Raw genomic sequence first — 25,298 nt, 5'->3', positions numbered from 1 at the left:
CTGTAGGCTTGTTAGGGTTTTTAAGATGCAACAGCCCTTGTAATAAAGGGCTCTTTTAAGTGTGTTCTGTTGTGCTTTGCTTTAAAAAAGCTAACTTTCATAAGGATTAGCAGAAACTGGGTGAGCAAACATCTGTAAAGGGAATGAGTGTAATACCTGGAAACTTCTGATTAGTAGGGTCAGAGCTGACAGCATTTTTGGAAATGGGGAAAGAAAGATTTTTTTTTTCCCTTGAGTTTGTCAAGTATTCAATTAGTGTGAGGCTTCAAATGTAAAAACTGAAATGAATGGGGTGTCTGAATTATTTCCTGCTGCATTACTTGCATTACTCAATGTGCATTTGAAACAGAAAGGTAAATCTTAGTTTATTCAAAAAAAAAAAGCACCAGAGTACAAAAAATGTTCTATAGATCAATGTTGTGTCTTTAAGGAGAGACTACTGCACAATTTGATACCTCATCACAAGGGCTATTGTAAAGCTGAAAAATTAGGTTAAAACTTTTGAGACTGTTTAGAGGGCCTGGAAGAATAGGCAGTTTACCTTGTTGGTAAATGAGACCCTGCTGAAGTATTTTATAAGCTTGACAATGAAAGGAGTACTCTGGGGCATTAAAAGGTATCAAATTTGAAGCTAAAGACCAGGAAATATGTATATTACATGTCAGTGAGCTCCATAAATGGGAGAAGAATTGGTGTGTGGATAAGCAGTGATGCTGGTACTTAGATGCCTTCATCTTTCAGCGTTGGATTTAATGCTCTGATACCACACTGTCAATTGCTAGTGCTTAAACCAGCATCTTTGCAGTAAATGAGGCTGTCCTATTTGGTCTTTTCCATGCCTGTGAAGCTTGTAACCTGGGCCTGTGATTGCTGTTCTCTGTTTCAGAAGCCTTGTGTGAGTGTTTCTGAAAACAGCAGAGCCCATGCAATCCTGTGTCATCTCTGGAGCTAGGCAGTGTACTGTAACAAAGGTTTAATGTGCTTCACTCCCAGGCCCATGAACAGTTCAGAACATGTGGAAGAGGGAGTAAGACTTCCTAATTTGCCTTTGCTACCAAAACAGATGGTCTAAATTAAAAGGAGGTGGCCAGGTTGCATTTCCAGTGATGCAGTCAGTGTTGACACTGCTGTGAAGTCTGGGGATGGAGTTCCCCATCCACACTCCTGTAACTCAGGAATAACAGCATCAGCACGAGTACTTACAGTACCATGGGTGAGCTGGTGCAACTTCTTAACCTGAAGGAGAACTACTTCAGGAAACAAAAAACCCCCAGCTTGGTCAGTTGTTAGGTAGTTACCTAGCTGAGCCCTCTGGAAAGGTATTGGCACCTGTGTCAGGGTGGTGGGGGTACCACAGGAAAGACAGAAAGGAGGCCTGAGCTCCTGGAGGAAAGAAACTGTTGTGTTGGCATGGCTGTCTGTGAAATTGCATCCTGAGTGTCCTAGTCAGGGTTCAACTTGCAAATGCTGAATATTTAGTGTAATTTTTATTGTGTATGCTGCAGCCAGGGCTCCAGTGTGATGTTTTTGTGGCCTGCAAATCCTGCTAAAATACCAGGGACAATTCTGTAGTAACTTATTGAAAGAATAGAAGTTCTTTTCCTGTTACAGTCTTGTATGAAAATGAATGCTATGACTTCTTACCAAGACATCAACAGACAGGGCAAGGAGGGATGGTTTTACACTGGAAGAGTAGATTTGTGTTGGATATCAGGGAATGAAGTGTTTTACAGTGAGGCTGGTGAGGCACTGGATCCAGGTGCCCAGAGTTGTGGATGCCTCATCACTGGAAGTGGTGAGAGTCAGGTTGGATGGGGCTTTGAGCAGCTTGGTGTAGTGGAAGATGTCCCTGCCCAGAGCAGGGGTTTGGACTAGATGGTTCATGAAATTCAACAAGGGCAAGTATAGGGTCCTGCACCTCTTCAGGAATAACCCTGGGTACCAGTACAGGTTAGGGGTGACCTGCTGGGAAGCAGCTCTGTGGAAAAAGGCCTGGAAGTGCTGGTGGACAGCAGGTTGACCATGAACCAGGTATTTGCCCTCTTGGTCAAGAAAGCCAACAGCATCCTGGGGTGTATCAAGAAAAGTGTGGCCAGCAGGTTGAGGGAGGTTCTTCTGCCCCTCTGCTATGCACTGAGGAGGCCTTATCTGGAATGTTGTGTGTGGTGCTGGGCTCCCAGGGTCAAGAAGGACAGGGAGCTACTGGAGAGGGTATAAAAAAGGGGCAATGGAGATGAGGGGGCTAGATCATCTCTCTGACAAAGAGAAATTGAAGGATTTGGGATTTTTTTAGCCTGGAGTAGATGAAGGGGAGATCTTTTCAATGCTGATAAATCCTTGAGGGGTAGGGTCAGGAGTATGGGTCAGTCTGTGTTCAGGGTTGCCTAGGGACAGGAAAAAGAGGTGATGGGCATAAACTTGAGTATAGGACATTCCACCTAACCCTGAGGAGGAGCTTCTTTCCTGGGAGGGTGGCAGAGCCCTGGGCCAGGCTGCCTAGAGAGGTTGGGGAGTCTCCATCTCTGGAGACATTCAAACCCTGTGATTCTGTGCAGCCTGCTTGAGGTAATCCTGCTCTGACAGGGGCTGGACTAGGTGATCTGTCTTCAGAGGACCCTTCCATCCCCTGTCATTCTGTGTTTATTTTTTATGTCCCTTATAACCTGAACCATTCTGTGATTCTCTCATTCAGGATGGATTATTTTGAGTCACTTACATAAAGCTACCATTGTTGACTCCCTGTTAATGGGACCTCTGTCTCCTTGACCCCAGCACGCTACAGTACTTGCCTCAGTGATATTTTTAGGTGCTCTCAGAAGCCGATTTTTGGAGGTATAGTTTAGTTGAAACAGAAATGTCATTCCTACTGAATGTTCTGCTGAAAATTTATGATTTAAAGTTACCTGTAGAATGTAATTTGGTGCTTAGACTTGGTCCTCACTGCAGAGACATGACAAGGCATAAATTGGCCATGAATACTCTAGCCTGAAGTATCCCAAATAAACCATGCTGCTTTGCAGAAGGGACATACAAGTAAGATGAAGTTTGGTCTGTTTTAGATGGAAGTGAGGAATGCACCTATATAGGATGGAAAGGCATGTAAGATAGCTAGAAAGCTCAAGTATCCTGAAGGTAGTATTCACTCTTAGCTAAAACAAGATGTTTTCAGCTGCCTGAACTCACCTACACAGCTTGGAAATAAGGTAACTTTCTGGAGTTTAAACACTAATTTGCTGCTCAGAGGAAAGGTTGGGTTTGACTTCAATGCCATACTTTAATCCACAGGGCTGTTACATCCTCAAGGAATTTTTAACAGCCATCTGAAATAATATGGTTGATTTGGGGCTTTCATTGCTGAAAACTAACCCCACAGAAGCTGCAAGACCAAGATACTTTTTTAACTTCTTTTAAATGATTTGAGGTGCAAATAGCTAAACAAGCTTCAAGGTTCAACATCCCTCCTAATCTTTCATCTAAGAAAAATCCTGATCAGGCAGTTGATAGTGAATGAAAGGCTGTCAGAATTAAAAAGACAGTTTCACTGCTCAGGTGCCCACCAACTGAGATTTTAAATATCCCTTAATGAATTGTGAAAGAATCCATGATTTTCAGTACAGCGGGTTGACAAGATAATTCCTTATCCATAGGCCATCCAACTCTGGATGGGTAAATAGGCTTATTTCTGCCTTTCACACTTATGAATGAATTTCAAATTGTTCTCCCTTGTGGGGGGAAAAATATAAATTGGTATTTGTTTAGAACATGACAAACAAAATGAGAAAAGGCTTATGAAGTGGCTGACTCTTGGAGTACTTCTGTCAAGCTGTAATGACTAAATGGCATGCCTAATGCAATTTTGCTATCCAAATTAATTTGGAGATGGGCAGAACATGCGTGTGTGTGTATGCAATTTGTCAGTCAGTTGTGGAAGACTTCAAGTTACTGAAAAGAGTCAGCCTAGGTGCAAAGCTAGACTCAGGGTAACTTCTGCATTTTCTGGAGTTGGCTTTAGCCAAGAAAGACTTGAGGAAAAATTAAATCCCTGCTCCAAAAGTAACCTTAGTTTGCACCAACTGTTGAAAAGCCTGCAGCAGACTTGCATTTTAACTCTATTGATGTAAGTAGTGGAGATGGAAGCTATTTCTGAACTGTTATCAGGCTTGTTTTGGGATGTACTAGCCTGTGGCATTGAGGAAAGGTCCTGAAGTAGGTGTTTGTATCATGTGGAGCCTGAGTGCTAATGTATGTGTTTTGGTTTGTGTTTTTAGGGATCAGACAGGAACCTCCACTCTCTCCCTTGCTGAGTGTCCTGTCTGGTGAAAGTCATGTCGTCTATATTGCCCTTCACTCCACCAGTTGTGAAGAGACTTCTGGGGTGGAAAAAATCTGCTGGTGGCTCTGCAGGGGCTGGTGGTGGTGAGCAGAATGGTCAGGAGGAAAAGTGGTGTGAAAAGGCCGTGAAAAGCTTGGTGAAGAAGCTAAAGAAGACCGGACAGCTGGATGAGCTTGAGAAGGCAATTACCACTCAGAATTGCAATACGAAATGTGTGACAATACCAAGGTAAGTGCTTGTGCTGGAAACTGTTGCAGCCACTTAAGAAACTGCCAAATGGATGTTTAGGCTGTCCTGTGGACAAATGACTAAAATCAGTTGTGTGCTTTTGGATTCTTTAAAAATCCTTTAAAACTTACTCTGGTTTTACATAGTGCTTGCCTACAACTGCATCACATGCTTTGTAAAGTCACAATTTCTAATAATATCTTCACATCTCAATTTTCATTACTGTGCAGGTTCCAGTTTTTAGTTATTCTGGTGGTGCCTAGCACAGCTCTTGCTTTGTAGCTCTGCCTGGTGCTTTTATTTAATAACCCTGTCTAGGTTTAAGTATATCACTATAATTATAAACTTAACTCTTAAAACCCCCCCAAAAAGACTAGTTTTTCCTTGGTCAACACTTCAGTCACCTAATGATTTTCAGTTGTATCTGGTAGCTTCACTTAAGTTCTACAAGCTGCATCCATTCTCCCTCTTTGAAGGGGGAGTTTGAGGCAGGTTGTCTGAAGACCACTTTATTAACTGTAATTATTACTGTTAATAAGTGCCTTTTTATTTAGTGACTTGGAAGTATTTCTAGAACTGCTCTTCTGCTCCTGCTTGTGCACATACATGTAGGTGGATGACTTGCATTCTACCCCTTTGACTTTCTCAACTTAATTCATAGCAACTGCTGTGCGAGAGGCAAGGGTTACGTTTGTAAGTATAACGCAGCCTGATCTCCACTTGTGTTGTACCAAAATCCCAGGGAGGTGCCTGTCTAAGCTCATTATGTGTGACATAAGGTGTCAAATCACTTCACAGGTGTGTTTTTCTGTTTAAAAACAGGGGGTTTGGTGGCACAGGAATACTCCGGGCACTTCGCCCCATGGCACTGAAATAATTTCTAGGGAAGAGAATTTGCACCTGGTGTATGATCTTAATTTCTCTGTTGGCACATTCATTCCAGCTACTTTTAAACCTTGCTTTAATCATAGCACAAACTAGATTTGTGTATTGTCAGTAATGATTCCCATGTATCAACTGTGTTACAGCTCTTCCCTGATAAAGGGTTTAGCATTCTTTTAGGCTTGACACAGCTTCCTGGGAAAATAGAGTGGCTATAATTCTGTCTCTTCACCTTTTGTTCTCAATGCTGTCCTCTGCTTGTATTTTCTTTCCTAGAACAATCCCAAAATTCTGTGGGTTTCCCTTCTGCTTTCTTCCTTTTTGCCAGATGGAAAACAATGAGAAATAAAATGTTTGTGTGTACCAGTAGACTTAAGACTGAAACCTGTAGGGATGTGTATTTCTTGACTTCACATGAGACAACTTGACTCTGTATTTAGCAAGTATTTACCATGACAAAACCCAAATGCTTAATTGGAAGGCGTTTTGTGTGACAGAAGCTAAAAATGCCCTACAGAGATTCACTTGACATAAAATGTGTATCTGACTGGGAGAGATGACTGAGAGCTCTCCTGGAGGGGTAAATACTCTGAAGAATAATTGTCTAAATTTAGTTTTGAAGATGTTTTTAGAAGATAGAAGAAGTATGCCAGCTTATCATTGTTTTCCTAGTTTGCTAATCGTCTGTATTAGAGTGTCTCCTGCTTGTGTGACCTCTTGTTAAAGTAAACACAGCAAATGTTTCTTCAAAACCAAATACAGAGATCTGTTAGACTCTGTATGGTCCCTGTGTTGTGACTAGTAGTTCTGGAGGGCCTCTCAGGCCCTGTTCTCAGCTTTCCAACAGTCAGCTGTAAAAAGCACTGGTCTGAGGTTTTACTTTTCTTGATTACCTTAGGAGTAATCTGGTAGCTAGAGAGTTCTTCAAGTGGTCTTGGCTATTACACAAGGTTTAAAATTAAACCAAGAAATGGCTCTGCTATTAAGGGGTGAGATGATAGCAGGGTTGCCAGCAGAGCTATACAGAATTCTTGAGTTTCATAGTTGGCTTTTGGACTGTTGATATTATTTCACTTTGACAGCAGTAGTCTGGGTTCCCAAGAACGCACAAATGTCAGCTCAGTACTGTAATGACTTCTGGAGAGTCTTGTTCTTGGATTTACTAAGTTAAAGAAACTGCTGCTTGAGACCCATTTTAATGAATGTCTTAAGATCTGCAGATCAGGAGGAGTAAATAATAAATTGCTAATTTGGAAACTTTTTTTCCTTCCTAGTCAGCAGGAAGTTTGAGGTGCTAAGCTGTTGAGATACTTTCCACACCTCCTTCTGTGGCTGGGGCTTGTGTGTGTGTGTGTGTGTTTGGGGTTTGTGTGTTTTGGGGTTTTTAACTGGCTTTAGATTTAAATACTGCTTAAGTTGGTGTAGGTCTTGACAAGTGTTACGGGATGCTTCTGTTTTCAACAGCACAACTGAAACTTCTGTGAGGGCTGTTTCACAAGTTTCTGGTCCCCTTGGGAGTTTTCCAGCGAGTTTGATACAGTACTTAACTCCAGTATACTTTTTCATCAACTGAAACCCAAAGCAACTAAACACCTACAAGCTTTTCTCAAAACTGAGAGCAGCTTTGGGCAAAAGTTGAGTTAGATTGCCTCTTCAGAAACCTGCATGTACCTTGTGACTGGTAATCCTGCTGCAGCCAGGGATGGGTCTCTGTGCTGTTTGCCAAGGTGAATACTTACTGAGGGAGGCTGATGGTGTGTGTACTATGCAAAAGCTGCTCATGTGGTAATTAACACAACTTCTTACGCAGACTAATAGAGGTTCTGAGAAAGCAGAAGCAAACAGATGGAGTGGGTGTTGGCATCGCACAGCAGGGGTGCTTAGCTCTTCATAAGTGGGTCAGTAATCTAGAGCAGAGGCTAAATAAGTACAGAGGTCCTTTTGACACTAGTCCTCTAAGTAATTTGTAGTTATCTTGCTGAATCCTCCCAGCAAGCCAGTGGGATTCTAATCACATAATCCCTGTGTATCCTGAAACTAAATATTGGCATGTGAGTTCACTTTTCTGAAGTGTGTGATGAATGTGGTAGAACATAAGATCCCAACCTCATGGGTCTCCTTTGCAGCTTCAACACACGTGGAACACAAGCAGTCAGTGAAGAAACAGCCTGTGAGCACCCTGTTAAGGAGATAAGTCATCTCCTAACAGAGCAGGTTCTTCCTTGTTGGCATGGATTGCCCTCTTGAAATAAATGCTTTAACTAGTGATAGCTAAAATCCCAACCATGCCATGTAGCAAACAGGCTATGACTATGCTGGCTTGCTATCTTCATTGCTTAAAAAGTAATTTCAGTGATGACAGTGCAGAGTATTTATTGGAATCCGAAGTTAGGGAATCACAAAATCATTAGTTTCAGTGTCCTGCTGTGCTTGTCTTGATCACCGATGTGGTTTTTCTGTCTTAGAATAGGTCCATGCTTTCTTACTGCTTCTTTTAGAGAACTTAGCAAAATGTGGTTGCTTGTGTGAAATATCTGATCACCTCCAACTAAGCTTTATAATTAGCTGTACTAGGTTTGGGATAAGGTTGACATAGGTTGTTGTTAGCTCCTGTATTTTTAAAACTTAACGCCCAAACAAACCCTAGGGGAAGGGAAGCATTGAGTTTAGACTCCTTTGTGATGTGTTATGTTCCTCTAGAGAATACATATTGGAAAACTAATGTGGGACTGTTCCTTTTCTGCTGTTGGATCTGCAGAGCACTGCTCTTGCTCTCCTTCTTGGTGGCAGCTTCTCTCTTATGCTGCTGCTAATTTAGTGCTGAACTGAGACATAGGAGATCATTTCATGTATAGGTGCACCCGTTTTTTCCCTTCCAGTATGTATTGGAGGATGAAGAAGACACAGGTACCTCCCGTCAGTCTCAGCACCTCTAGCTTTCATTTATTCTGTCTTTGGAGGTTCAGTGTAGTGTTCATGCCCTTGCAAAGGCTTTTTGTAGTTGGGACAAAAAGGGGGGGCAGCTGAAAGATGCATCTGTAAGGGTATGCCTCAAACATCTGGAAAAAGAAAAGTCTACTCATCTCAGTACTTGTGCAAGGGCTTGTTACAGCATCAAATAACTTCCTGTTTAATACAGAAAAATTCCTCTTGAATAGATACAGCCCCACTAACATCAACAAAAACTTTATCACTGTTACCATGTCAACTTTTGATAATGTGTGGAGCAGCACTTAATCCTTGAATCTTAAGTTTAATGGGAGGCCCTGGATTTCTGCAGGGGAGGTGAGTTTTCTCACTGCTTTATATGAGAGGAAACTACAGAGCAAAAGCAAAGCTGGTGTTGCATGCTGGCTAAAACTGATCGGGCAGATTACTGGCTGCAGTAAGGGTTTAACACCAACTTCCTTAATTCAGAGATTCTTTGCTGTGGTGCTAGTACCATGCAAGTGCTTTAGAGTCTAAGGTGAAACACAGCAGTTGTTTCCAGTGCAGAGAGGAGGCTAATGCTCCTGTCAAACCCTAGCTTTCCAGCCTCCTGTGGCACTACAGTTTTAGAAGTTCTCTGAGAAATTCTTCTTCTTGCTTAACAGTTCAATATGCATGTAGAAAATGTAGTCTTATCTGTGCCCTCTGTCCTTCTTGCTTAATATGAGGATAGCATCTCTGTGCTGCATTTCCTTGTTTTCAGAAGCTTATTTTCCTTTGTTTTCATCAGTTTCCAAATTCTGACTTGTGAGAGATAGTGAGAGGGGCTCCAATCCTGCCACTGGCTTTGTGGAATTTACAGTCACCAGTTAGACTCCTGAAGCATCTGGCTTCTGCTTCACATAAGAGATGAATTCTGGATTTTTGTACCATTCAGAGGCAGAGAAGAAGCTGTGCAATGACTTTGATGGTTTAGGAAACAGGGGAGATGGTGAGGCAGTATTGGGACTGTGAAACACACAGCTACAAGTGTTGGTTGAAGTTAGGAGCTCCTTACTGACCCACCTTGCTAACAGTGGCAGTTCCTTGAGCTTGTTAGGATGATGTGGTTATATTGTGAAGCCATTCCTGTTACATACCTTTCACTTCACCCTATATTGAAAGCTGGTAACTTCTTAAACCACTGTGGTGGAACTAATCACACCCTGATGCTCCTGGAGAAACAGTGTGGTGGTGGAAGGATTGCATTCAGAATACCTTTTTAATACTTTTCCTTGAGGAAGTAAAAAAGTAGAGCTGCTTCTGAAGGCTGTGATGTTTCTTTGTGAAGCAAGAAATCTACATGTGCAGGAGCTGCTTCTCCATGTGACTTCTGAGCCCAAAAGGCTGCTCTTTGTGTTGGTGAGTAATGCTATTGATGCCTGATTTCTTTTCTTATACATGCTTACCATGTTCAGGAAATACATCAAGCACATCTTAATTTTGTTCTATTCCCAATGCACTCTATGGGGATCTGGAGATTTAAATATAGTGGAAATTCATAAAACACTTGAAGGCAAGGCCATTTGATTATGGATTTCCCTCTTATGCTAGTGTTATTCCTTTGCTTGCTGGTCTTCCAGCCCTTCCTTCAACACCTGCAGTGAGGTAGCACTATGGATAAGATCAGCAGCCTAGGCATGGTTTATGGCATCTGTTGAAATTGTTTTCTGAAGTCTGTGTCTCTTTATTAGTCAATACAAACCTCCATACATGGAGCTTATTAGGGCTGATCAAAGTGTTTACAAAGGAGTTAACATCAGAAGTAAGCTAGGCAAAGAAAAGACCTGTTTAAAGATGGGAAAACTGGCTTGGAGGTGCTGTTTGAGAACAAACACATCCTTTAAAATTAGGACATTTTGATGCCTTTTTCACATAACTGAGTAAAAAGTAATTTCTGATTTAGAGTAAAGGGGCAAAGCATTTCTGGAATATAACCTGTGCTACCAGTTCAGGTGTTTTCTTGAATTCCTTGGGAATATTTGTCAGGAAAATGATCCCATAGCTGCATACAGTAACCTAGTTTTAAGGAGGCTTTTGATCACCAGTAGAGCGGGGTTGTCAAGCTAATGTGGCTTCTAGAATAGATTGTTTTCAAGCTTTAAGATCTTTACTCAAAATAGATTACTTCAGAGGATAGAAATACAGAAATTCCTTTGTTCCTTGTCAGGGTAAAGCCATAGGAGATGGGTGAATGCAGCAGTGACACTGGGTGAGGGAGGAGGGACTCCCCTGGAAGGTGGTGTAGGAGACTTCCCAATATCTGCTATGCTATGTGTGAGTGAGCTGAGGACTGCAGTCACTTAAAATACAATTGCTGCCCATGCAGGTGAAGTCTCTTCTCAGAAACAGAACTTGGCACCATCAGTTTGTAGCAGAGTTGGGGAAATTCACTGTTCAGGTTGGGGATGGACACTGATTCATAGTCATAACTCCAAGCTGAGAACTGCTATGTGTAAAGAACACCCTAAAACCATGTATTGTATTTCAGCTTGGATGCATTCACTTGGATGTAAATTGGTTCTATAAATGTTTGAAGAGTAAGTTTAACATCTTAGGCATTCTAAAATAAGGGTAGATATTTAAGACAGTGCATCAGAATGCAACAAAGAACCACTTTTATTTCTGAGATTATGGAAGGCCATGCTTGTAAATTGTTTGTTGATAGGCAGACTCCTTTTTCTCATGCCAGGATTACTGAAGGTGAAGCAGAGCCCTCTTTGCTTTTTCTCTTGCTGGAACTGCAATAAAAATAATGCTTCAGAGCAAAGCCAAAGATCTTTTCTGGAATTATGGTAAGATGGCTGAGATTTAGGAGTATTGGCCAAAATTAGCTTCGAGATCTCCTGATCCTCCTTGTGATACCTGGAGCTGTGAGGACTTTAGATGTGTGTACTGGAAAGGTGTAGCAGCAGGATCAAACTGCCTTTGCAGTTCTCAGTCACACAATTGTGTTGAGTTGATTGTTGTCTTTACAATCTTTATAGAGGTCTGAAGGAAGCTGTTGGCGCTTTCAAAGCGTGGGGTGCAGACTCTAACCTCAGCAGGGCAGTAGGGACAGCCTGATGGTGTGCTGGCTTCCTGTTGTGTGTGACATCTCTGCTCTGTGTGTACATACCCCTCTGGCAGCTTGCTGTTACCTTGCTGACTTCCTCTTAGTAGATGGTGGTGTACAGCCTGGATTCCAAGGGTAGAAAACCACCAGGCTTGCCAGGTGAGTAGAGTCCACTTGCCTTTCCTGGATGTAAAATGTGAGAAGGTGATCCTGCAAGAGAAACAGTGTGGTGTTGGTGAATGGGGTGAGTGCAAAGTAGTTGACTTTAGGGGTGTCTCTGTTATTTTGCAGTGTCTTCTAATCTGTGTAAAGAGTTTATTCAATACTGGTATACTGCCAGATTTCAGCTGGCTCATGTTGCATATTGTGAGGTCTGGATTAGTGTGTAGAGAGAATGAGAGTGCTCTCACATGGCAGTAATTTCTGTGGAACCTTTCTCAGAGCTGGCACCTAGTTTTCCAAGATCACCTAGTATCCAAAGCTAAATGTCTCCAGTTCTTAGTTTCTGAATGTTCAGGATGGTGTGGTGGTAGGCAAAAGGATGCTGGCCCTAATTACATCTAATTAAAATGTTGTGTTCAAGGTGCAGGTTGCAGAACATCTTTAGATGCTGGGAATTTTAAAGGAGATAAAAGTTCATGTCAAGTTTTACTTCAGCTCTAAAACTTAATTTCTGAACTTGAGGTTGGCAGTCAATAGGACAGTGCTGGTGACATCACCAGCATCTGTTTGAAAAGTACTCTTATGCATTTCCTTAAACTGGTTATTGTAGTTAAAGTGGTGTTTTATCACAACGCTAAACTTAAATACCTGGTGGTCATTCACAGATTTCTTTATTTCTTTTAAGCTAGTGAAAGGGAAAAAAAAATCAGTCTGTTCAGACTGACCATATGGAGATATTACCTAATAATCCTAAATTATATGGGCTTTTATAATACTCAGGGAAGGAGCTGGGTAACTGCTCTGCTTGTCTTCAGAAGGTGTGTTTGAAGCTTGGCTGTGAAAACAGGGCTTGGAGCAGTTACTACTAAAAATGTGTTGTGAACTGGTCAACACTGTCCTGAGGTTTATTTGATTTGTTGAGAGGAGCCATTGTGGGTTGGTGTGTGACAGTGCAGGCAATGGCCAAAGCAGAGTAAGCAGAGAAGTAAAATACCTTCATTCCCTCTTATTTTGACCTTTTCTACATAACTTCCACATCAGAGCCTCAAGTTAAATCATGTTTTCTTTTTCTGGTTCATAGCATCACTGCATTAGTATGTAGAGTAGGATGCAGGATTAGTGTGGGCAACAGAATGCTTTTTCCCTAATATGCCTGTATTTCCTTTACCAACACTTCCTACATAAATGGCCACTTAGCAGCAAGAGCTTGCTCCTGGTATCTGTATACAGAAGAATTTGTGGGCATCAGCAGGGCACTGTGCTCATTACAGCAGCTGAGGCCTTGCTCTAGTGTAGGTAAATCATTCTGTAGAAGAGGAGCTTGAAGACTTAAGTTTTCCAGTGTTCTAACACAGTGTGGGTTGGCACTAAGAGTAGGGGTTGAGTTGAAGTGTAATTGAGGCTTTATTAAAAACACTGAATCCCATCTACCAGCTTGGTTTGCTGCAAAGCTGTGGCTGATGGTGAGAACTGAGTGAAGCTTTAGTGTAGACATGGTTCAGGTTACGGCCTCTTATAAGACTGATGTCACCCTGAAAAAGGAAGTTGTAGAATATTAAATAAAGAAACTTAGGGCTGCCAGTTTTAAGCTTGTGCAATTCAGGAAGCCACATGACTTACCCACATAATTTGTTACAGGGCTGGTGTGCCAAGCAGAGAGTGTTGGCATGTCGTTTGAGCTAGGTCAGTGTGTAAAAATATGTGTGCAAGATACTTAGCTAATAGCAAGATGCTGCACAGTTCAAAGGAGCTTGCCTCTTGAGTAGAGAAGACTAATCACTGAATTTGAGGGACTGTATTGTATCCTAACTGGAGCACTGGGTAAAGGCTTTGGGGATGTGGATTCTGGTTTTGGCTGTGCTGCTTTTCCTAGGTAACCTTACAAAATTAATTTGTTGTCATTCTTCAATCTGTGAATTGAGACAAATTTTGGTAAGGCAGGTGATAATCCCACCTCTTCATCTAGCTGGTGTAAGCTGTATTGTTCAGTTAGGGAGTGTAAGTGTAAGGCATTGTTCCCATTGGAGCATCAGTGATGTGGAAAGGGTGATGACTTGTTGGAATTCAAGTTCTTTAAGTTACTGTTGCTCCTCATTAGGGTTGCCTTAATGGTAAGAAGCAGGAAGAGTCAGACTCAAAAATAAGTGTTAAAGCTTGCTTGATTTTTATATGCCATTAATTTTTAGTGTAACAACTGATGCTGAGGCAGTTTAATTTCAAGCAAATGAAAAAATGCTGCTTGTGATTACTTTTGAGTTACCTGCTCCATGTGTCCCAGAGCAAAGCTAACTAGGAAGAATAATCTCTCTGGCACTTCATGCTACCATTAAGACAACATGTTGATCATTCAAAGAGGTTGACTGTGCTTTATTACCAATACCAAGCCCCAGATTATCTCATAAATTGTACTTATTTTTCCTCCAATAATGAATTTGGGCTTTTGACAGCACAAGTCAGTGCTAAGCTGTTCCCTGGCTTACTGTGGTAATTAGTGTCTGTAGAGCAGGCCAGTTCTCAGTGTGGTGAAGATTCCTGTCCTCATAACGGTCTTATTTTGTAGATGTTGGCCAATTTAGTCATCTTGGTACTGTGACAAAACACCTGAGCACTGCTTTTACTAGTTAAATTGCCAGAGCAATTTTACAGGAAAACCATCCCAACTGTGTGGCTCAGGCTGTTAGTCTAGGAAGAATTTATAGGATAAACAACATACTGCAGCTCTTCCACTGCAGCAGCTTTGAACACAAGTAGTTAGTGGTTCCCTACTGATTTAATCCTGCTTGTAATCTACACCTGCTAATTTAGTAAGAGTGACTGCCCATGTCTTGTTTACTACTTCTTTCTGTTCACTTCAGCTGCAGTACTGATTGGTGGAAAACCTCTAAAATTCACTGCATTCAATACCATGGTCTAATCATGAGCAGCTTTCGTTGGCTTCTGTTGCGCTGCATTGTTTGAAGCAGACCAGCAGGATACAAGAGAACAATCAAGAGCTGGAGTAAGTTCACATCTCGCTGCCTATGCCTCAAAATTGGCAGAAGAACAATGGGATTGGGGAAATCCCCTTGAATGGGCGCTGCACAGTGATCTGACTTCAGCATTTGTTCAGAAAAGATCCACCCCCCCCCCCCCAAATTGTGGGGTTTTATTCAGAGATGTACAAGCAGGCTTCAGTAGGTCAAGAACTGAAAAGTCTTTTAGAGTCTTTGCCCATAATTGTAGGTGAGCTGCTTCTCCAGGTGGTTTGGATTGTCAGCTCTTAGGTACTGCATAGAGAAGAAAGCCTCATGCAAAAGAACCAAATGTGCTTTGCTTAAATGCAGAATTTCAAACTCACTGTTTAGTTGAATTGGTGAATAACATCCCAGAACTGATCTTCACTTCCTCTTAGTTTTGTGGGAGGCTTCAAGTCAAGTTCCTCTGTTGGTATTTTAAATAACTTCAGCTCATGCTGTAGTTTCTGAGATTTTGAAGGTGAAGAAAAAGTCTGATACCAGCTGATGTGGAATCTTGCAGCTTTGTGGTGTGGACAGTTGTGCTTGAAACAGTGGTTATGTTTGGTTGAAAAAGTCTTACCAGTGTCTTGCTGTCCCCTGTACATCTCAAATAGATAAATACAGTAGGAGAACAGAAGGCAAAAGTGATTTTTGCCTCTTGCAAGCTGCATTGGTGGCAGCCATTTTAAATAAATGCTGCAGTCATCTGTTTGGTGATAGGAGGATGCTTTCACTAGAGCCCAGTGCCAGCCCAGTCTTTATCATGTGGGAGCCCTTCAGCGTTTTGGCCAGTAACCACAGCCATTCCAAGAAGGGTTGAAGCAGCAACCCTTGCAGCAAGAAGCCACATAACCATCTACTTGAGTGCTAGTGTTCCTCAGGCCTTGGAAACTCCCATCTCTTTGGCTGCAGTAGGACAGAGAGCAGGGCAGCTCAGCAGATGGTGGTAGATCAGGGTTGATTCCTGTTAAGTGGAGTGAGGAAAAATAAGCTCATGGTTGTCCTGGGAAAGTGCAATTGCATGTGAGGCAAGAGCACTTGTGGGCATTGCCTTCGGATGTGTGTCCTGGGTGTGGACAAGGTGAGCAAGGTGCCTAAGACTTCAGGCACTGCCTCTGATCTTGACACCTCTTCCCTGCCTTGCTCTAGGCAGCGAAGCTCAGGAGGTAGATTTTGGGATTCCTCTTCAAAGGGTGCCCATGGAGTACTCTGGTTTTCTGTCAGGAGCATCTAATATGTGGCCCTGTATTCTGCTCTGGGCTTGAGGAAAGCAGAGGCCTGTAGTAAAGTACATTGACTATTAAGTTGCTCTCTTGATTTTGCCTTTGCTAAGCACTTAAGGCAGTATGCTATCAGGAAGTAGGCTAAGTTCATTTTAGAAATAAGACACTGCTTTTTTGTGTCTGAACATTGAAACTCTTCAAGCCTTTTCATGGCTTCCTTGCAAGTTGTGATCTTTCTTTAATATTTCTCATAAAATATTGGCTTGGCTGTGATTGTTGGCAATGTCAGTCTGGCTTAGTTTTTTTATTTACATATTTATCAGAATAATACAACAGTCACACAGCACCAGTACCATTCAGTTCACTTCCCCACTGCATTGCCTGGGGAAGCCTCCTCTATGGCTCAAACTTTAACTTCATTTGAAGAATCTTACAGGAAACACTCCATGCCTTACCTGAGGTCATAATACCTTGTGTTTGAGTTTCATCACCCTTCATTTTTAGAGAAAGTCTCTTGTTTGGACATGGATCAAGATCAAGCTCAATATATATTCTCAGTTTCACCAACTTTCTGCTAGGAACATGTGGATGGGCTGCAGCAGGGATCAGTCTGGGTGCAGCAGCTTCCCTGTGTCAAGCTCTTTACATCATCCTGTGTTCATTTGTCATCCTGGGTTTCATGATACCGGTCTGTAACTCACAGGGGAAGCTTCAGTTTGAACAGAGGTGTTAAAAAGATCCTGCATCTGCTCTAAGAGTAATCTTTTTGCCAAGTCAGCATAGTTTTTCAAGGAATGTGGACAAGATAGGTAAATGTCTTGCAGACCTAATCCATCCCCCTCACTACCCCAAATACCCATTCAGTTTGAGAAGGTTAATCAGAAATGTCACATCTCTCTTTTTTCCTGCTGTCCATCAGTTGCAAAACATCCCACTCAGGCAGCAGCATCAGCCACTCACCCACTTGGAGGGTGATGGGCTACTTGAGAAATTATTTGACTGAGCCCTTTGTAGCTGTACCTGTTAGTTTGTGAGAGGAGCATTTATCACACCTACTATGACTAATAGTGGTTAAAGAACTTGAGGTAAAGGTCACTTTTTAATGCCTGTGTTGTACTAGTCCTGAAATGTGTATGCTGAGCTCTGTTTATGGTTTCTGAAAGTATGATCTCTGAAGATTGCTGCCTGCTGTTTAACAAACCCAATTAGTTGTGGATAGATCAGCCAGGATTGTGATGGACATGGGTTCCTACAATAGTTAACTTATCCTTTGTGTGGCCAGCAGGTCACAGGAGGGGATCCTCCCCTTCTGCTCTGCCCTGCTCAGGCCCCACCTGGAGTGTTGTGGCCAGTTCTGGGCTCCCTGGGATCAAACAGCCAGGGATCTCCTGGAGAGAGTCCAGAGGAGGGACAGAGATGCTGAAGGGCCTGGAGCATCTCCCCAGGGAGGAAAGGCTGAGGGACCTGGGGCTGTTCAGCCTGGAGAAAAGAAGAGTAAGGGGGGACCTTATTAATGTTTATAAATATCTTAAGTATGGGATGCAGGGGGACATGGGCAGCCCCTTTTCAGTGGTCTGTGGGGATAGGACAAGGGGCAATGGCTGCAAGTTGGAGCACAGGGAGCTCCACACCAATCTGGGGAAGAACTTCTTCCCAGTGAGGGTGAGGGAGCCCTGGGACAGGCTGCCCAGGGGTTGTGGAGTCTCCTTCTCTGGAGAGATTCCAGCACCATCTGGATGTCTCCCTGTGTGACCTGTCCTAGGGACCCTGCTTTGGCAGGGGGTTGGACCTGATGATCTCTGGAGGTCCCTTCCCACTCCTATGATTCTGGGATCCTCTGATACTTCTGATTCTCTTCCGGTCTGTTACATGTGTGTTCTGTGAAACTGCACTGGGTCTCATCTCAACCCACTGTGTGACACTGCTTACCAATACAGAACAGGGGGGGAAAAGCACCCAACCGCATGTGGTGTGAAGTGAAATTGAGATGAATCTGTTGGGTTGTTCATTCCTTACGTAACTTGTAAGTAAAAGAAAAGTATTGAACAGCTTGACACTGCTCCAGGTCTGAAAGACCGTGCTAGTCATCTGTCTCCTTAGTTGGAGCATTTCAGTGGCCATTTAAATATTAGAGAGGAATTGCTTGATCAACTGTTTTTGGTATAATGAGAGTGGAGGACAGATGGTGATTTCTCAGCTAGATTGAGTTGATGGTTGTACTTGCTTCATAGCTGCCTGCTACATGATGTGGTGCAACATCTCACTAGCTACCCAGAGCTCTCTTTCTTCCTAAATTGATTTTTTTTTTTTTTGGAGCATGTGTTCCTGGTTATGCTTCCTTTACTCTGATAATAGAGGTTTTGGTCCTTTATTTTTTTCAGAAGCTGTTGCTCTTGTGTTCTCTGGAAAGCTTTTGTCAGAGAGTCCAAAAACACCTTCCAGTGTGGTGTTACCAGATGAAGTGCAGATAACTTAACTTATCTTCAGTGTTAGTGTTCTCAGACACGTAATGAACATGGTACTTAGAGCTGTGGGAATCTCAGACCTGTGAACTTCTAGCCCAGTTGGAGCAGTGTAGTTAAATTTCTAAAGTTACTGTGAGAAACTGCAAATCAGGGTGATCAGAAAACCTTTATTGGCTATAGTAGCCTAGCAAATTACAGCAGTGTGGGAATTCCATCTTACCATTTCAAGAACACCATCATAAAACATCCACATCTGGAGAGCTTGTGGGTCCATGTGATGGTTTTTTCTTTTGTTGGGGGGAAAAAATAATCCATCCCCTGTGCCCTGCCTGTTTCCCCTCAGGTGAGTTGCCATTGTGACACTATTACACAGATGTATGAGAGCCATCCTAGATGATCTAGTAGTGACTGGTTTTGATGGCTTTTCTTGAATGTGTGATTGAGGGGGGGAGTGGATCTGTGATGTGGTTCATCTTGTCTCCAGTAAGTGCTTCAGAGTTAGACACAAGTTACAGCCACTGAGAGCAGTGGTGTTACTGTGAGGGTAGGGAACTACAGGGCAAGTGTCCCAGCAAAGCTGTTAGCTCATGATTTCCATAGGCTGCATTTGCATGTTCCCTTTCTTTGGGCTCTGAGCACTTGTGGCCAGGTCCCTGCTGACTCTTGGGTGAGGCTGAGCTGTGTTGCATGCCTCTCTCTATTTCTCAGTCCACTATCTCTGCCCTGCTTGACTTTGCCATTTAAAAGCTTACAAGCTTGCAGGCTGCTCTCAACTTGGACCAGAGAGCAAAAGCCCTTTGATAGGATCCACATCTGCACAGACCATATTGACAACAAGAAAAGAAATAAATACTATAGTTCTGCTTGGTTTCCATGGCCTCCTGGGAAAATTGCTCTTGAACTTTGAGGTGCTATGCTGCTAGCATCTCCTAGCATTGAGAGGGTGGGGGGAAATAAGGTAACGCTGATTGTTGTTAGCTGCTATTTGTCTGACAGCATTGGGCTAGCATGTCAGGATTTGGGAGAAGAGAGGAGAACAAAGTGCTTTGAAGAGGCCACCTTATAGCTGTGTTTCTATGCATGAGGCCAGGAGTGTGCCTTTAGAAGAGGCAACAGAAGCATAGAATGTTCATCAAGATGACTTGTTGGCCTGGCACTCTGCAGAGCTGGGAGAAAGTAGCTACTGGCCCTGAAAGGAGCAACGGGCTGCTCAGATGTTAGGCTTTAACAGAGTACCTTTTGTACCTCACATTCTGCAATTGAGTTTCCTGTGGACATCCTTAAAGTTTAAACTGAAGTGAATGGGAATGTTCAATGACTTTTTTCTTTTCCCACAGTGTTAGAGAGGTTAATTGTATCCTGTGCCTCCTGCTTTTCTGGCTGTTTTGATGTGTTAATTTTTTAGCATACATCCATTTATAAGGAAGGTTACTTAAGTCACTTTCCTCACTGTGCTTTGTATTTGATGTAATGACTTTGAATTGTACTGCATGAAATTCTATGTAAACTTTTTTTGTGAAAGGGTTCTGCTTATGAGAAGTTGTGTGATGGTTCCTGGTTTACAATCCACTGAATATGCAGGTTCTTAAACATGTCTTTCTTGATGTAGCGTGTTCTGAATGTGTATGTGGGGAGGAGGGAGGCAGGGAGAGAAGGTACAGTTACTGTTTTGAGCAAGTAATGTGTTGCATATGCTCAAAGCAAAAGTGTTTGCTTTTGGCTTCTGGGGGAGAGGGAAAACCAAGCTTTTTTTATGTGTATAACCAGTTGCTGAAGAAAATGTAAGGAGGTAGAGACACCTTAGGAAGCACTCATAAACGTGGGAGCTGAGTGTCCAAGCTGCCAGTTTCACTGACTTGTTCAGTTTGTGCTCAGGAAGAAACCTGTGCTTTCAGTTCTCCAAGAGCTTTCTTTTCTGGAGTCCAGGGCTCCTTCAGACATTACTTAACACCATTTTCCTAGACTTAAAAGGCTTTGTTTCTCCTCTGAAGAATGAGAGAATCTGTTAAACTGACTGCCTTCCTGTACTTACAGTGTGACAATATCCATCTACTCTGGTTCTTTAGTAGAACTTTCTTAAGGCTCTGCTTTTTTTACTCCAGTGTCTGTTGCAGAATGGTCTCCGTGGAAGAATCTTGTCCAGCTCCTCTTAAGGATGACTGATACTGTGATCTGTCTAAATTACAAACAATTAACACTTGTGCTTTTTATTTGGTATTGGTCAGGATATCAGCTCACCCCTCTAGTAGGTGCGTAGAAGAGGAAGAAAGTAATTATTTCAAACTGAATTGCTAAATCTTTACATTGTCAGTTGCAAGAAAACGAGATCAGGACCTCTGTGTGACATCACATCCTTCACAAGCAGGAATGAACTGCTGTAGCTTTGAGTGATGCCATTTGATGAATGCCTGTGTCTGGTTATGTACACTTAAATGAGTAGATGACATTTTGTCACTGTAATGTGGGGTGGTGGAGATGCAAGTAATGAGATTGGTCAATTCTGCAGGGATGCAAAATGATGTAGGAGTCAGAGTTGGGTAGATCTCATGAAAGGAGCTTAACATTTGCATTATTATTGCAGATCTCTTTAATGTGTTTTTTTTTTTTTAAATGAGCACAGTGCAAATAACCTTTTCCCTGCCTATCGTGGGGAAAACAAACCACAGGCAGCATACATTGTGGCAGTTGAAACACTTAGGCAAGCCAAACTAGCTTTTGTTGAGACAGCTTGCTGTACAGCTAGCTGAGGTGCTGTTTGCAAATACAGGTAGTGTAATCAGGCTTGCTGCTTGCTGGCACACAGACATTTTAGGCTGTAGTAGGGAGAAATGCTAACTATGAGTATATAGAAAGGGCTGCTGAGTCAGAATATAAAAGCAGCTACATATATTCTTATTTAAGACTTCAGCATTAAGGAAGCCATGGTCAGGCAGACTTGTTAGGAAATGCCTTCTGTGCTGAATACAACACTGCATGTAAGCCAGTGAACTTAAATTGCTGACTTCTCATTTATATTACATCTCAGCCTTTCAAATCAGTGTTTCCTGTTACTGTTGTCTTCAAGACCCACTCCCTGAGTCATTTTCAAAGGTTTGGTAAACCTCCCTTTTGACTTAGTGGTTTCTGGAGCTGCAGACAGAAAACTGGTGTCTGTTCTTAGATCCATCAGTTGATCCTTTCCACAAAGTTAGTATCAGTGTACAAATGGGCAGTGTCTTCATGGGAGTGCTACTCCAGTAAAGTGATGAACCAGACTCTCAGTACAATATAAGGACATTCTCTCTTTGGGTTCTTGCTCACTGTGTTGCTGTGCAGTCTTGGATCTAAGATCTTGCATTTAAAGATTAAAAAACCCCTAAATCCACAAACAAAATAAAGATGTAGGTCTTCAACTGATAGATCATAACCTGGTTTTTTAGGCAAATTTTGCAGAAATAGCTACAGGCAATGTTAAAATGATGGCATTTGTCCATTTGTTATGAGATAATGGGATTCTGTAGATCCAGGGACCATTTCTTGCTGCTGTAACTCCATGATGGCTGGCGTGGTGTAGCTCTTGAGGCAGCTTCTGCACCTCCTTTCTGCCCCTTGACAAAATAGCAATCCAGGGAGTGAGACCTGTAGGTGTTAGGCTGGTAAAAATGTGGTTGTGTGCCTGTGTGGAGTAACTTCTCTAGTTCAAGTGATAACTTGATCTTTTCTGTTTTGCCTTTTTTCTTGTTTAGACTTTTGAGTGAAAACATGACTGAAAACAAATGTCAGTCTCACATCAGTAGGGAAGATTTTTGCATGAAATCTAGAAAGCTGAAAACTCTCATCTCCCACTTTAAAGCAGATAAATGGGGTACTACCACAGCTTACTGAAGCTGTTTTCTGTTTCAGTCAGTACAAATGCATCAGAGAACATAGGGACAGACAGATTAGATTCAGGTGAAGAAAGGCTTGTGATTAGAAGATGGAGGAGAAAAGCACATGGAGAAGGCTGCAAGTGCATGTTCAAGGCAAACTTGTTAATGGATGTAGATTTGAAATAACTGAGGATAAGTGTGAAGGGTTCAACGTAATACTTCACAAATGAGCAAGTTAAATGTCCAAGACAACTCCATAGTGATTCCTGCATAATATGGTCTTTGACTACTGTGATAAAATTTGCATTTCAGGTTTTATTTGTTGTCTTTCTAGTGCTACCACTTCAAGTAAAGAGGAGGCTGACAACTGAACTTTGTGCCTTTTAGCTCCTCTGAGCTGTTCCACTTCTTTGCAAGACTTTGAAGAAGAAAGAGGAATTGTAGTTATATATGAATTGTGACAATATTTAACAACTTCTCTACAGAGTCTCTGGTACTTTGTATGTAAATATATTTGAAGTGGTTGTGCCTGCTTTTATCTGATATTGTTCTTGTTGCAGGCACTTCATTTAATCCAAAAAGTACCCAGAGTGTAGGATTCCCACTACTTTCAGTACAGGGGCCAACAGGAAGGCTGGAGAGGGGCTGTTCCCAAGGGCATGGAGTGATAGGGTGAGGGCTAATGGCCTTAAGCTGAAGGAGAGATGTAGATTAGATACTGGGAAGAAATTCTTTGAGTGTGGTGAGGCCCTGGAACAGGCTGCCTGTGGATCCCTGACAGGCTTTAGGGCCAGGTTGGATGGGGCTTTGGGCACCCAGGGCTGGTAGAGGGTGTCCCTGCCCATGGCAGGGTGTGCCACAGGGCAGGGCTTTGAGGTCCCTTCCACCCTAAACCCATTTTTAGGATTCTGTGAAGACTCTTAAGTAGTGTTAACTGTTCATTCTGTGTCACAGTAAAAACTGGTAATAAATTCATTGTACTAACAGCTTGTAATATACCTCTAATATAATAAATCAGCCTAAGCATGTTTGTGAGAGTTTAGTAGTACTTTGTGTGGACCAAAAAACTCAGCTGTGTGTGGGTTCTTTCAACTACAGCCTCAAATGAAACAGCATCTTCATAAAACTGAGTTATTGATGAGACCTACCACAACCAGGTACATTTTGTACATGCACCTGGGAGAAGTACAGGGATGTCTTGGAGGGTGTGCAGTTCCACATGTAGGCAGCAGCTTGTTTGATGCTCTGGTCACAAGTACTTGGGCAGTACTTGCACGTTCTTGCTTGGATCTCCAAATCAGTATGTGTGGCCTTTAACTGTGCCAAGAAAATGGACCTAATTATGTAAGATCGGTTTAGTACCAACCTGAAGTGACTTTATTAATTAGCATCTGGACATCAGTGAGGGGATTGTGGTGTTAAAGGGAGTAGCTGCTGCCTGGGCACTCATGTACCATCTGTGCTATTGCACACACACTTATTCTTGGGCACACTTCCCCCTTCTTCAGCTTTGACTGTGTGTTACCTGCAGCCCACTCAGGCATCAGATTTTTATAAAATTTAATTGAAAGGTGCAGCAGCAGGGTCAGCCTGGGCTGGGACAGAGATGCCAACCAAAAGAAATCCCTTGGGACCCACACCCTGGCCCCTCACTTGGCCTTCATGTGCTGTCTGTGTGTCCTCTAGTCAGATGCTGATTTCTGATTTGGAGTCCCCTCATGTCTGTTTGTCTGGATTCTTCTGTGTCTGTGGAGGCACACTGGTCTTGTTGACTTGCCTCCTTATCTTCTGGTTTACATTCCTTGTGCACCTGCCCTTGCTGGTGGAATGTGGAGAACTGGAGACTCCTAAACTTGGGAGGAACGAAATAGAGTTTTAGTGTGATATCACAGTACTTTCCAATACCAGAAGACCAAACACAGCACTGTGCTAGCGGTGTAACAGCTTCAGCAGCTCTAGCTACTCATGATGAGTAAAAGCTAAGCAAACAGAACGGATCACACCCTATTATAATCATAAATAATTTATTCCAATTAAAACTTACTTATGTTAAACAACTAATATTCCTTGACAGTGGATTATATCTTGAGTTGGCCTCAATGGCCCTTGGGGGTCCCTTCCATCTGAAGATGCTCTATGATTCTGTGTAGTTGCCTCTCTAATGGCTGAAGTTCCTACTTTGGGATTACTGCAGCTGCAAGCCAGGATGCAAATGGCTTTCTGTACTCACTTAGATGGGGTGGTTCCGTTACAGAATAACATTAACATGCTGGTTGAACAGGATACGAGGTCTGTTGCCAGCCTTATCCTGTTCCTCTTCTCACCTAGATAGGTCAGTGTCCTTTGCCACCTAAGCACATTGCAAATACAATAATCTATTTTTGGGCAGTGAGTTCCAGTTGAAGTGATCTCCACCTGTGGACAGTTTTGGACTCTTGAATGTGACTGTAGCATGTAACTGTTTCATTCCACGTAGTTCCTATCCCCTTATTATGGGTTTTGATACAGACTTTGATTCCTGCAGCAGAGATATAATATATTAAAGATACAAGCACTTGTATTTTTTCATGAGTGGGGCACAAACTGTGGTTGTCTTATGTTTGTTCTCTGTGGGCAGATCTATAATTTGTCTATATTTGAACTGGGATTTAGTAATCCCATTTCATAGTAGACTTACAGGTAGTATTATTCCACTAAGATAGCTTGCACTGCTGATGCTGATTGGGTTCCTCATCCGTGACACACAGTTTATGCAAAGCAAATACTTCTTGGTTGTCTTTTGATATTTAGGTTTTTCCTGTGTCTTGTTTTTCCTCTGTGTGTGTCAGTATTTTCTGTCTTAAAGAAAGGCAGTTTTGGCACTTGGTCTCAAAATTTTGAAGTATTGCTACAGCTCTTTGCTGTTTAGGTAATTTCTTGCCCAGAGTAGGTTTTTTTGGAACTCAGATTTTCCTGTTAGAGGAAATGATGAAATGGAAGAAGTGAAGGCGTGCTGTGTGCTGTTGCATGCTGATAGCCACATTAAAGATTCTTCTTGCCAGAATTGTACAATATCATCTGAGATGCTGTTCCTTATAAGCAGATGAAAAGTCAGGTTGAAACACCAACTCTTGCAACCCTTTCCACTTAGGGAAAGCCT

The 25,298-nt window shown here is 42.4% G+C and overlaps 1 protein-coding gene across 2 annotated transcripts in view; it reads left to right on the top strand.

The window, feature by feature from the left end:
* Positions 1-4,325: 4,325 nt before the first annotated feature.
* Positions 4,326-25,298, top strand: part of SMAD2 (SMAD family member 2) — a gene marked incomplete at its 5' end in the record, with an annotated part of 40,193 nt that continues 19,220 nt past the window's right edge. For both annotated transcript variants that reach the window (XM_084278828.1, XM_084278827.1), the window contains one exon: positions 4,326-4,561. In XM_084278828.1, coding sequence (XP_084134954.1) covers positions 4,326-4,561 — 236 coding nt within the window. The remainder of the gene's footprint in view (positions 4,562-25,298) is intronic.

Source organism: Gallinula chloropus, assembly GCF_964237585.1.
Source record: "Gallinula chloropus genome assembly, chromosome: Z".
Lineage (NCBI taxonomy): Eukaryota > Metazoa > Chordata > Aves > Gruiformes > Rallidae > Gallinula > Gallinula chloropus.
Note: the sequence above shows the minus strand (reverse complement) of the source record. Positions and strands in the feature narration are given on the sequence as shown.